This window comes from Lagenorhynchus albirostris, chromosome 11 (genome assembly GCF_949774975.1).
Source record: "Lagenorhynchus albirostris chromosome 11, mLagAlb1.1, whole genome shotgun sequence".
Classification (NCBI taxonomy): domain Eukaryota; kingdom Metazoa; phylum Chordata; class Mammalia; order Artiodactyla; family Delphinidae; genus Lagenorhynchus; species Lagenorhynchus albirostris.
This window is the reverse complement of record NC_083105.1, coordinates 61,211,895-61,225,404: the sequence shown is the minus strand read 5'-3', so window position 1 is coordinate 61,225,404 and position 13,510 is coordinate 61,211,895. Positions and strand designations below refer to the sequence as shown.

The 13,510-nt window shown below is 56.1% G+C and overlaps 1 protein-coding gene across 1 annotated transcript; it reads right to left on the bottom strand.

Moving 5' to 3' along the window:
- Positions 1–2,321: 2,321 nt before the first annotated feature.
- LOC132529543 (keratin, type II cuticular Hb5-like) lies at positions 2,322–12,904 on the bottom strand. Its single transcript, XM_060166175.1, is given in 11 exon segments — positions 2,322–3,222; positions 3,225–3,251; positions 3,883–3,914; positions 4,673–4,893; positions 5,301–5,426; positions 5,693–5,857; positions 6,531–6,626; positions 6,768–6,828; positions 7,363–7,571; positions 9,327–9,870; positions 12,824–12,904. Coding segments are annotated over 10 exon segments (1,518 nt in total). The 5' UTR covers positions 9,747–9,870; positions 12,824–12,904; the 3' UTR covers positions 2,322–3,061.
- Positions 12,905–13,510: the final 606 nt, after the last annotated feature.

Here is a 13,510-nt window from a genome sequence, read left to right as displayed (position 1 = left end):
CCCTGTCCATTCCAAAGAGGGTTACACTTTGTGATTTCCTTGATCACGTGATTACCCTGCATTTCTCACCATGCTTGGTTCCGGTGGGTAACGGCTCCAGTCTGTACTTCCCGAGATGCCGAGGACTGAAGCAGGGAACAGTTGGCAACAGCAGGGCTGGGAGAAGGAGAAGCCTGGGTGTGGGTGTTTGTGAGGATGGTCCAAAGCAGAGGGGATTAGAGACTTGCTGGAAGAGCACTTGTGGCCTCCGAAAGGAGCGAAGAAGACCCCAAAGCCCAAGCTTACCTGATTTTTTGAAAGCGCTATAATCCACACTTCTTTATCCTTTGGAGATCCTGTGTATTTGGGGGAGGGGCATTGAATGTTTGCATAGGAGTAGAAGGTGGATAGAAGGTCTGATTTTCTCTCGATGGGGGTCTCAGCTTGGTTTGTGGAGTTTCAAAAAAAAAAAAAAGAGCCCAGGAAAGAGCCCTGGAGCCACCAACGTGGGCCTCATTGTCGTCTGGGCCCCTCGCTCTCCTGGCTTGTTCTTGACTGAGAGATTCAGACCACTTGTCTTCTCCTTAAAATTTTTGTTTTTTCTAATGAAACTTTAATCCTCAGTTACTCTCGGAGCGTGCCCTTGGCTTTCTGCAGGGAATAGCTCTTTTCTCAGGAGAGAGCTGTGGGAGACCCAGAATCCTTTGCAAAGAAAAGAGCTTGCTCTGCATTTTTGCTGTTGGCTGCCAGGAAGGTGGTGGGGAGAGGTTTCATCTTCATGAGTCGATGGCACCTTGGGCTGCCGTGCACGCAAAACATGGAAACTTATTAAAAAGCTTATCGATATCTCCCAGCTCCTGGTTGTTTGACTTTTCCATGCACCGTGTCATATTTTTGGATATCAGATTTGGCATTTTAGTTACGCTTGGCCCAGACCCAAGGTAACATCAAGGTGTTTTCCCCAAGCACAGACTCACTGCACAGGCCCCCAGGCTGACGGCCAGAGCATGGAGGCCACTTCCTGCCCAGCGTCTCTCTGAGACATGGCAGAGCTGATGCTCAAATTCTGATCTCCTGACGTTTCAGCCCTGGAGACTTAACCTTTCCTGTGGATGAATGATGTGCCTTAAACTGAATGTTGGCCTATTGTGAGTGTGACCATGCCCTTGAAGCCCAGAGAGATGGTAGAAAGAAGGAGAGGGGGCCAGAAACTTGGAGGAGACCTGTCTGGCGTCAGCTGGCAAACCTCAGACAGCAGCAGCTGAGCACTCGGGAGAGGCCTCCAGTGGAGTCATAGCTCTTTGGGTCTGAGATGAGGATTCATCAGAATGCACAGGCCCTTAACATCGCCTCCCAGGGACAGGCTGGGGGATGGGGCAGCAGAGGAGGCCGGCAGGGGCACATCTGCCTGGAATAGCGATGGCCAGTCTGTTCTCCTAATGGAGGCGAGCCCAAGAGGGCTGATGTCTACACCTCCTGCCCTACCAGCTGCCGGAGTTCATCCAACCTTCTCAGGCCTGACACGTTCTGGAGCCCCTGGGACTTGGTTGGGGGTCAAAGCCAGGAGGAGACACTTCCTACTCTCCAGGAACTTCCAGCTTGATCCAGTGTCCAGACATACCCAGTGACATCCCTGGCCACGAGCCACAAAGAAAGAACCAGAGATCCTCAGGGTCTGAGACACTGTGCGGCAGGAAGCGGGGGATGTGTGTGTGTCGGGGGAGGGAGGGGAGGGAAGGGGGGCAGAGGGAGTGCTGAGCAAAGGCAAATGGGAGGAGGGGTGTGGGGTAGCCTATGTGTCCACGTGGGATAGAACTGGGAGGCCTCAGGCGGCGGACTTGTCTCCATTGGGTAGAGCCTGCATCTGGGAAGGTGAGCGTCTGGGTGGAGGGGTTGCACAGGGCTGACAAGCAGCTGGGGAAAGAGGAGATGGAGGAGCCTGTGTCTGACATAAGGAGCACATGCATATGCTGGGAAGTGGTGTGAACCAGGCAGTGGGGGATGAGAGCTATGAGTCTGGGATTCTGGCTGCTGGGGAGGGGGTTTGTGGGGTGGGGAGAAAGAGGTCATGTGGGGATCTGGAGCTGTGGTCCAGGCCTGAGGGGTCTGAGCTGGAATCAGGCTATGGAAGTGGACAGGAAGAGGCAGAATCACTGGAGGGCTGGGAAACACTGCATGGGGTTGGAAAGGACTGGCCAGCTGGAGATGGGGCCAGAGGGCTCCGAGTGTCGGACTTGTTGCAGGTATAGAGACAGTGTTGTTCACAAGATCCCATGTCTTTGCATAGCAGCAGCATTTATTGAAACAAGGCTTGAGACAACCCAGAAGGCGAGGCATCCAGAGACAGTCATAGCAAGAGGGAGACCCAGGTAGTGGCCTCACCTGCTCCATCCCACCCACTCAGCACTGGACAGATCCCTCCTGCACCGGCAGGGGGTGACCTTGGAGCAACCATGGTGTTTTCTTTGAAATGTATAAAGGTGTATTGAATAGCAAGACCTGTCCGAAGTCAGAAGAATTCCCCCCATAATGGGCCTCTCAACTGGGAGGTCACAGGAGGAGTTTGGCTGGAACAGGTTAACCCAGAAGAAGGCAGTTGGTTAGAGAGACAAGCAAAACACAAACAAAAATGACCAAGGGGCAATTCTTTCCTGCAGAGACCTTCCCGGCCAGGAGAGGGGAGCTGCTGGAAGTGGCGGGGTGCTGCTTCCTCTCTGATTCTCAGGCTGTGAGAGACCAGGCTGTATAGTTAGGTTTATTCCTTGTGCCAGGAGGCGGCCAAATTTTCATAATGTCCAGTGGCCCTGGGTGACCGGTAGGGTCCCAGAGAGCCTGGTGAATAATACAAATTGGCCACTGGTATTTAGGAGTCAAATCGGAATTGAGTAAAAGGGCTGGGAATGACTCTCTCTAACTGAAGCCTGTTGGAGAACCAGGAAACAGCTCCCTAAAATGAGAAGGTGGTGGAGAGCAGTGGAGGGTCTTTCCCTTGGAGGAACAGGTGGAGGATTCTGGCAGCAAGCACACATTTTCCATTCACACACCATTCCGTGCCCGGGGGACGCAGGCGGGGCCTCGGACTCTAGGCAAAGCGGACGGACCTGCTCCCGCAGCGGAAGCTGAAGACGCGGGGCTGACAGGGGGCGCAGGACTCGGGCGCCATCACTGTGATGCTGCCCCCAGTGGCCACGGGGCCAGAGGCAATCTGGCGGCCCGGGGTGGTGCTATACATGAGGCCCCCCAGGTGACTCCACCGCGGGAGCTGCTGACGCCTGTGGGAAGAGAGGGGACAGGAAGGGCTGAGTGGCCTGTTGTGATGTCACCAACCCCAGGACAGGCCCTAAGGGCTTCTGCACCGCAGGAGCTTCCTCCTCCTCAAAGGGGTTTAGTGGTTCATAACTCAGACCCTGTTCTCCTCAGCATCTCAGCCTTCTAGGGCAGGGGTCCCCAACCCCTAGGAACCGGGCCACACAGCAGGAGGTGAGCCGTGGGTGAGCAAGCGATGTTTCATCTGCTGCTCCCCACATCACTCCACCATCATCCCCCCGCACCCCGCCTCCATGGAAGAATTGTCTTCCATGAAACTGGTCCCTGGTGCAGAAAGGTTGGGGACCGCTGTTCTTGGGCACCTGGGTGAGAAGGAATCGAGGACCCCTACACTCAGAGGGGCAAAGCTACTGTGCTCTTATTACCCTGGCCTGCAGTTCACATCGCCACCAGTGGATGGCGCTCAACTATGCCTTTGTTTAGTGCCTCCAGGGAAGAGTGGGGCGGGAGAGGGGCATGAAAGTCCCCCTCCCTCCCAGGCCCAGAATATTCCGGGTTTAGTGGGTTAGGCTGTCAGGTTCAGATCTGCCCATCAACAAAGCCATTTTTCTAGGGGTGCTTCAAGCGGGTACTTACAGACATTCACAGAGCCCACACCTTCGCACAGCCTAAGGGGAAAGAAAACTCCATTAATTCTGGGCACTGAGCTGGATTCCTTGAGGCAGATGGTTGCTTGGCCACAGAGAGGGCCTTCCTGTGTCCAGACCCAACCCCCAAGAGGCAGGAAGTGCTCCCCCAAAGTCTCTATTAAATGCTCACTCTCTTTAACTATTCTCTGACCGCGGAGACAAGGCCTTCTGATCTTCAGCAGAGGTGAGTGAGTTTACGAACTCCACCCGTGGCCTCCAGTCTGAATGGCGTGGCCCACCCTGGGTAGTGCCGATCAGGCTCACAGAAAGGAGAGTCGCATTGAATGCAGCAGCGTGTGTGAAGGGGCTCTATGCCAAGGAAGAGCTACAGCCACAGGGTGCGTCATCCTTATAATGCACCCGCCTCCGGGGCAGGCCAAGCTTCAGTCTCCTTTACGAAGCTACTGGAAGACAATGGATTTTAGAGCCACATGTCTTGGGTGCAGGTCCTGGCTCTTGTGCTTGTTAACCGTGTGGCCACGAGAAAGTCACTGAACGCTGGGCCTTCTTTCCTTATCTTTGGATGGGAAAAATGATACCTACCTCACTGGACTGGGAGGATTAAAATGAGCACCTAGCACAGGCCTAATAAGCATTCAGTAAATTATCATTATTATTGAAGCTTGAGCTGTGCTAGCAGTGGGCAGAGATACAGCTCACATTCGGGCTCAGCGAAATTCACTGCCAGAGGACCAGGGCCTCCCCCTTCTAGATCCCGAGGTCTCCCTTAGCCCCACCTGTGCTCCTCGCCCTCCAGCAGGCGCCTGTAGGTGGCGATCTCGATGTCCAGGCCCAGCTTGGAGTTCATCACCTCCTGGTACTCCTTGAGCAGGCAGGCCATGTCCCGCTTGGCCTTCTGCAGGGCCTCCTCCAGCCCGGCCAGCTTGCAGCGGGCATCATTAAGGGCCGCCTCGCCCTGCTGCTCTGCCTTGGGCACGGCAGCCTCCAGCTTGGCCCGCTGTGGGGAAGGAGATGTGAGGACGAGAAGGAGAGAGAGAGAAGGTGCAACTTGGCTCCCCTGAGCGGAGGGAGCTGGGGCAAGGGTCCCAGAGAAAAGGTAGATTAACTACCTATAAACAGGTAGTTAATGGGACTATGAGCACGAGGGAGGAATGGGCACTTTTCACCACCTCTCCTTTGGTGGTGTTGCAGGGTGGCCAGGGAGGGGGAACATCAGTGATACGGCTCATGCCAGCTCCAGTGCTGCGTGATGTGCCAGGGGTCCTGCCCTCTCTCTGGACCCCTGCTTCCTCACGGGCACACTCTGAGGCCTGATTAGGGCCAGGCCTTTGCTCTCCTGCTGGCAAAGGGCCCGGTGCTGCAGTCTGCCTGTGCTGGGTATTCAAGCTCTCCCAGAACCCATACCTGGCACTTGGCATTCTCGACCTCGGCCGTCAGCCTCTGGATCATGCGGTTCAGCTCGCCGATCTCCTCCTTGGTGCGGCGCAGGGTCTCCCTGTGCCGGAGCACCGTGGCCTTCATCTCCTCGCACTTGGGGGAAGCAGAGAGGCTCCTGAGGCTCAGGATGGGACATCCCATCCATTCAGGACAACACGGATGATCGTGCAGGTTGTACAGTGCTCAGCCTGTGCAGCCAGACATGGCAGCCCCACCCTGACGCCCAAATTGAGATCTGTCAGTCCTTTTCTTACCATCCCTAAAGATCAAAATCCCCAGACAAAAGAAGCCTTTTCTAATATACACCTCGCATCCTTCCCAGTGCCATGTCTAGGAGGCAGGAGTCCTGGGCGACTCACCTTGCTGCGGTACCAGGACTCAGCCTCGGCCCGGCTGCGGCCGGCAACATCATCGTACTGAGCCTTGATCTCGGCGACGAAACAGTCCATGTTCAGGTCCCGGCTGTTGTCCATCTTGACGAAGACTGAGGTGTCTGAGATGTGGGCGTGGAGGACCTGGAGCTCCTGGGGGGCCGAGAGCCAATGCATTTGGTTCTGGTGCCTTGTCTGGGCCACGTGCTCCACCCCTGGGGGCCATGTCCACTCCCTGGAGTGGGTACTGGTCATGTATGATACATGACTCCCACTCCGTTTCATTCACACACAGGTACATCATAAGACAGTAAAGCTGGGAGGGGCCTTGGAGGTCAGCTGGGGGCAGCCCAGGACTTAACAAAGGGGGAAACTGAGGCCCAGCATTTGAAAAAGGCCTGACTCAAAGTCATTCAGCAAGAGAGCTGGGGTCTGAATGTCGGGACTAGTGATCTGTCCAGGAATTAAGACCCCCTCTCTAACTGGAAATCCACCCTACCCCACTCCCACATACACTCTTCCATATCCATGTAGAGACCAACACGCACAAAGGCCAGCACACAGGCACGCACGCTGCAGCACCCAGGGGCTCACCGGCACAGACAGTGAGCCCCTGGGTCACTGGCTCGAGCACACTCGAGCGCCGCCGTCCTTGGGGCTTACCTGCACGTGTCTGTGACAGCTCCACGACAGGCCCCTCTTGCCTGTGCGTGCACGTTCATTACATGCTTCCATCACTCAGGGGGCAGATGTGCACACAACACCTCCCCCTAGTCTTCACACCTTCCCTCCCTGCTTCCTGGCTGGTTGGCAAGGGCCTCCTCACCTCGTCATAGAGGCACTTCAGGAAGCTAGACTCCTCCACCAGAGCCTCCACGTTGGCCTCCAGGTCTGACTTCCGCAGGTAGGCGCAGTCCACGTCCTGGCAGTGGGCCGAAGAGGAGGGGGTGTACATGTGGGAAGAGGCCCCCGGAAGGTGCCTCTGGGTCGGTGTGGTGACCCACCACGGTGCAGGCTGCACAGAGGGTTCCCCTCCCTCCCTGCCCTGTGACCAGCCCCTCACCTTCTTTAGAACCATGAACTCATTCTCTGCTGTGGCCCTCAGAGCCCCCTCCTCTTCATACCTGGGGGGTGGGGGAGACAGGGGCTGGAGGTGAGGGGTCGGGGCTTGGCAACCATCTCAGCTCCTGGCCAAGCTCTTCCGGGGCTCAGAAGGGATGAAGGGCATTGTTCGTGGGCTAGCCCTGTCCCAGCCTGGCTTATTCCACCCCACTCCTGCTGCCTCTGGATGAGTAACACTCCATCCCCCAAGTCTAAAATCATCTGTGCTTCCTAGATCCAAAGAGAGGCGGTGCCGCGGGCAGGAAGGGCACGGAGCCCGTGTCATGAAGGTGAGCGGGAGTGGAGGAACGAGAAAGCTGTAGAACCCCAGAGTGGGTTTCCTTCCTCCCCCGAAAACGGCTTTGAGACTCACGGGCCTCCACGGGGTTGAGGTGGAGCCAAAGAATCTGAAAAAACCTAGGCTCCTCCTGACCATCCCCTTGGGTCCCAGGCAGCCCCTGTTGACAGACAGGCAGGAACCTTAATGAAGCTGCTTCAAGAGGCTTGTGGGTGGAGCTTTCCCACTGCCCCTGTTATTCTGGGTCGGGCGCACTCACTTCTCCTTGTAGCCCTCCAGCACCTCCTGCACGTGGCTGAGCTCCGAGGCCAGCCTCCCGCTCTCGGCCTCCACGCGCTCGGCCTCCCGCCTCAGCGTCTGGATGTAGCCCTGGAACAGGGGCTCCAGGTTGCTCTCGCAGCACTGGAGGTTCTGGTGGAACTGCCACTTGGTCTCCAGCAGCTTGTTCTGCTGCTCCAGGAAGCGCACCTGCCGTCCAGGGTGGGAGAAAGAGACTCAGGAGGAGGCTGGGTAGGTGCCTGCCTCCCCAGAGCTCTCTCTCCCTCTGCCCTGATGTTCTCTGAACAGCCAGGGCCAGGCGAGGGCTGAGCCGTGGAGTGTCTGCGACTCAGCGGGCCTTGCTCCCAGCCCCCAAGGGAGGCACTGTGGGTGTGAGTGCCCCCGGCTTGAGGCTAAGGGTCTGATTCAGCTCCCAGGTCTGCCACTGTAACAGCAAGTTGTCTAACCTCTGGATGCTTGGTTTTCTCATTTCCAAAACAGAGATGATAATAGTACCTTCCTTAAAGTTGTAAAAATTGAAAAAGTTACTATATGTAAAGTGCTTAGAACAGTTTCTGACACACAGTAAGTGCTCAGTCAGTTGAACTATGACTTGTTAATTACCAGTCATTCTTCATGTATTCATTTATGCAACAAACATTTATTGAATATTTACTATGTTGTGCCAGGACTTGTGCTAAGATATATACACACACACACACACACACACACACACATCTTTGTCTATGTCTGTACCTATCAATCAATTATATTCAATTCTCACGACGCTTTGGGGGCAGATCTTATTTCTCCTATAGTACAAAAGCGGAAACAGAGACCCCAAGGTATGAAGTGACTAACTGATTGTCTCATAATTAGTAAGGAGTCAGGATCTCATGTCCCTTGAGTCCCCTTCACTTGCCCGTCACCATAGTCTGTCTAAGCTGCTCACTAAACTCTCAGCTTCAATTTGTTATTCAAAAAAAAAAGATGATAATATCTACTCCATTGAGTCATGTTGAGGATTAACTGAGATCACTAAAGAGAAAGGGATAATAAGAAGGTACCCCTGTTGCCCCCGATCCCAGACCCCAGAGCCTGCTCCTCCTCCTCAGCTGGAGTAAGGCCTCAACGACACAGTAGGAGCCGACATGAGGGGAGATGCAGAGGTGGCCTTTCTGAGAGGCAGCCTCAGGGCAGTTCCGGGTTTCTCACGCTCTGCACTGGCGGGCCTCCTCCCGCCATCCTGGCGGCCTTGCCTTCCCCATTCCCAGCTCTGCATCCACGAAGGAGGCTGCCAAGCCTGCTTGGTTAACTGTTACACCTGCTCGCCCACTACTGTCCTTGGAAAAGAATGCTAACAGCTAACGTTTATCAAGCACTTATTGTGTGCCAGCACTTCCTTGCATGAACCCCATGAGTCCTCACACCAAGCATGTGAGGCCAGACAAGCAGCCCGCACGAGGACTCGCACGGCGGAGGGGCAGAGCGAGGGTGGGGAGGCAGCGTGGCTCCGAGCAGCACCCTAACCACTTCCGGAGCTGCAGCACCCTAACCACTTCCGCAGCTGCAGCACCCTAACCACTTCCGGAGCTGCAGCACCCTAACCACTTCCGGAGCTGCAGCACCCTAACCACTTCCGGAGCGGCCCCACCGCAGGAGTCTCCTCTCCCCACTGTCTGCCGCTCTTCCGGTACCCAGTGCCCTGTGTTTCAGCGGCAACTCTGATATTCCCATGCTATCTTGTCTCGGGAAACACACACACTTTAGACTATAGGCTCAATTTCTGGACCACAATGGGTGTCCGATATACTTTGCAGGAATTAAACGAGAAGACGGATCCTTCCGCGCATTTTGGTCTGCATTTCTCTCCCGCCGCTGGCTGCCATGCTGGCTCCCCTACAGATCCTCCCGAGGGGAGGGCAGGGCTGGGGCCGTCTCTGGACCATCCCAGGCCTCACTGACCTTGTCGATGAAGGCAGCGAACCTGCTGTTGAGACACTTGATCTGCTCCTTCTCCTCGCGCTTCACACACTGCACGTTGGGGTCGATCTCCAGGTTGAGGGGCGCGAGGAGGCTCTCATTGACCGACACGGTGGTGATGCAGGGCGGGCTGGGGCCGCACACGCCGCCGAAGCGGTACCCGAAGCTGCGGCCGCAGGAGCCGGCGCGGAAGCCGCCCCCCGCTATGCAGGGCCCACAGGAGCCCAGGGCTGAGACGCTGCGGCTGCCGAAGCCCGTCAGCCCCCGGTAGCAGGACACCCCTCGGTAAGGGGCAGCGCTGATGCAGCAGCGGCTGCCAGTTTTGGGGGCCACAGCTGAGCACGAGCTGAAGGTCCTGGTGACCCCACATCCTGGGCTGATCCTGTAGGAGCGGCAGGTCATGGTGTGGGTCTGAGCGGATGGAGGCTGAGCGCGCTGGGGTGTCGGGGGTGGCGGGTGCACTGCTTCGGATGCTTCTGGCTCCTCTGATCCTGGTCCTTTTATTGGTGGGGAGAGCTGGGCTCGGCTGCATGAAAGGAGTGAAAAGTCATTTTATGTTGTTTATTGGCTTGGGGAGTTTGCCAGCAACTCCCCAAGGACTCGTCTTAAAGGTGAGCTCAGCGGTGACTCTGGGCCTCCCTAAAAGTATTGAAGATGTTATTAGGGATACCGTGTGTTTGCACTTTTCATCTTCAAAGCTCGTTTACATACATTAGGTAATGAATTTTCTCGCAGTCTCCCTGTGAGATGGCCGTCACCCACACCTGGAGGCGGGTTTGAACTCCACAACAGTCTGAGGTGGCTGGGCATAGAGTAGGGGCTGGGACCACTGTCTCCAGGGAGAAGTTCTAGGGTCCCAGGTTGGGTGAGACCACCAGCGGTCATCACCTCTGTCCTCTTGGCTCCACACTGAACACATTCTCAAGTAAATCGATGTGTTTCAGGGGCTGATAGATCAGGTGAGTCAAACCCACTCAGGCAGCATTGCTTGGAGGTGGTTCAGGTCCAGAGGGGCCATTTTGACCATGCTCCCTGCAGAACAGAGGGCTGGAGCACGTGGTCCCTTAGAGCCTTCTGGATTCCACCCTAGCAGTTTCTGTTCCAGAGCCTTCATTTCTCACCCGCAGAATCGCAACTCTCAGTGGCCACAGTGACGGCCCCTTGTGGATAAGGGGCGCCTCCCTTTAGCCGCTTTCTCCCACTTGGCTGAAAGGATGGCAGAAGCCGGGATAACCTCGCTGCTACGGACTTGCTCTGGACACTGTCCCTGGGTTCTTTAAGAAGAAACAGGTCCTGTGAGTCTCACTTCCTTCCAAGACCACCAGCCAGGGCAGGGGCAGGGGCTCAGCCTGTCAGCCCCAGAATTGTCGCCCCTAGAAGAACATTCAGAGACTGCTCTGCACAGAGACGGGGGCGGGAAGGTGGCTTATTTTTTGTCCAAGGACACTGTGATTTCTGGCTCCTGGGGGATCTGAAATCGTCGTTCCTGCTAACATCCCTGCATCCCTGTGTGTCCCGGGGCTATTTATTAGGATAATGATGGGTAGTCTTTAATGTTCATTGAGCACAGACCTAGGGATGTGGTCTGTGCTGAGGGAGGATAGCCAGGCCCCTGAGGGGTCAGGAACTTCAGGAAGAAGAGCTGAGGAACTTCTTCTGAGGGTGACAACCCCTCCAGGGAGCCTCCCAGAACCGAATGCTGTCCCTGTGCCACGGTTCCCTGAATCCTCCCTCAGATGCCCCACGTTCTGTCCTGGGTCTGCCCTTGTCTTCACAGCCAGATCCACTGCAGGTCTTTGCCCAGCACCAAGCTGACTGGTTTCTATCTCCACATCCCACGCCTGTCCTTCCAAGTGGGGCAGAGACTTTGGGTAGGCAAGGAGCAGGAGACCCCACTAGCTGGCCCCAAATAGTCTTCAGATCATACAGTCACCCATGGTGAAGCCGCTGGCATTTAGCAATCTGGGCAATGGAATCCAAACTGGAGGACCTGGTATAAATGTCAGCTTGGACACTTCCAAGCTGTGTGGCTTTGGGGAAGCTCTTAACCTCTCTGAGCTTCTGATTCCTTGGCCGTAATGTGGGCTTCATTCTTATCTTCTGGGGTTGTTGGGGGGATTAAGTGTATAATATACAAGAATGTGCTTTGGGGACCAAAAGGGTCTGTATAAAGGAAAGGGACTCTTGCTTCCTATCAGAAACTCCCCTGCCACCCCCTGCATCCCCCCACCCAGCAGAGAGTGGGCCTGCTCCTTGCCCCGTCCACAGGCTTCACCTCCTCTGCACATTTATGATTTCATTATCCTTTCAAGGTTGCTTTTAATGTTTTCTTTAACCTGATTTCACTAGTGTACAAATTTGGGGTGGAGTCTGGGGTGGAGAGAGGAGGCTATACTGGGGAGCACGGGGGATGGTTTCCCAGCCCCCACCCCTCCAGTGGGGCCCTGTGGGCCTGGATCCAGGGATGGATTCTTGAGCCTCGGACAGTGAGCTCACTGACTGATGGTGGTGTAGACCTGGATGGTGTGGTGTGGCCAAGAGGGATTCAGACCCTTTGAAAGTGAGGAGGGTGGGGCCTGAGCATGGGAGGTGGAGGAGGGACGGGCCCTCCGCTCTGCCAGCCTGGAAAGCCCATAAACCCTCATCCGTTTCTTAACTCCTGTGAGCCTCTGCTCTCCTTCAGCTGATTGAAGAGGATGGAAAACCCATGTCTGCCTCTTGGTAGCAGGAGGGAGCGGAGGCTTAGCCCCAGAGGGAGGTTCTTGTGTCAGCTGTCCCCTCAGGCCCCCAGCACACACACACACACACACACACACACCCCGCAAGCCTCCACCTCAAATTGGGCCTAGGCACTGAGGATGGGGAAGGAGAGCCAGGGGGCTCAGGAGACCTGGAGATACCCCACTGCCTTCAGAAATGAAAGACCCATCCAGGACCAGCAGGACTATTCAGAACCGGGGTGTGAGCCCCTGGGCCGGTCTGCCGGGAGCGAGGGCAGGCCCCGCCCAGCACAGGGATGTGCTCGTGGGTGCTGGGTGAAGTTCGCATCACTGCAGGTGGCATCAGAGCCCAGGGCCAGTGGGGAATGCTCAGGAAGACCGGCCACATGCTTCGGATGGAAGGGGCTGGGCTGGAGCGGGAGGCTGGGTCCTTATGGGGCTGTGCCCAGTCATCCTGGGCAAGTGAGAAACTCACAGATCAGGCCAATCTGGTACACGCCCTGGGGGTTTGTGTAGACCTACGGGACCTGGGTCTTTGCCATCTGGTTCTACCCAAGGGAGGCACAGAGAACCCATAGAGCCACGCCCCTCTCTACCCATCACCCAAGCACACTGCTTAGTGAGACCAGATCCTTGTCTGGGTGCTGGGGTGGGAGCTGGATCTCTCTTCACTGGCCTTCTCCTCATTTACTGCCCACATGTGCCCTGTGGGTTCTCCGGCCCCCTCTCCCTATCCCCCAGGTTTCTCCCTCGTCACACCTTTGCCTGGAATGTCCCGGAACAGCCGGCCACCTCTTCCAGGAAGTCTTTTGGACTAGTCAGAGGAAGGCTGTGATTTCTCCTCCTCTGGCTCAGCGGGCAGCTCACTAAATGCCCTCTCCAGGGCTGCCCGGTTAACTCCAATTAGCCTCCTCCACACCCGCTTGTCCTGGGTGCTGGCATTCATCATGCTCTTTGGTCCTGTCCCATTGTGCTCCCCCCCACCTTTTGAAAGCCACACCCAGTGTCAGAATGTCCACTCGAAAACCCATGGGCCTCCCATAATTTAAAATACTCCCGAGAGGCCACTTTTTCCAGGAAGTCTTCAAGCGCTAATTGGCTGAGAGAGGTTTCCTACTCCACCCTGGCAGCTTCCATGACTCCCTTTGAATCTGCTTCATTCCTGGAGTCCCTCTCCTGGGGCTCCCCAGAGGCCTCACCGCTCATACTCACACCCACGGCTGATGCTCCATTCTCCTCCCGCATGTTGCCTAAGCTGGGATGCCTGCTGGGGGCATGCGTGCTCTTCCACCCACCAGGCACTCACTACCTGCCTTCCCTTCTGCTCTCTCTACTGTGCTTAAAATCCCCCTGCCCCTAGGAGGGCTTCCTGGATTTGTCCAAAGATGGGAGAGAGCTGATACCTTCTCGTCTTGCCCTACGTGTCCTTAGAGCTGCCTGTTGACC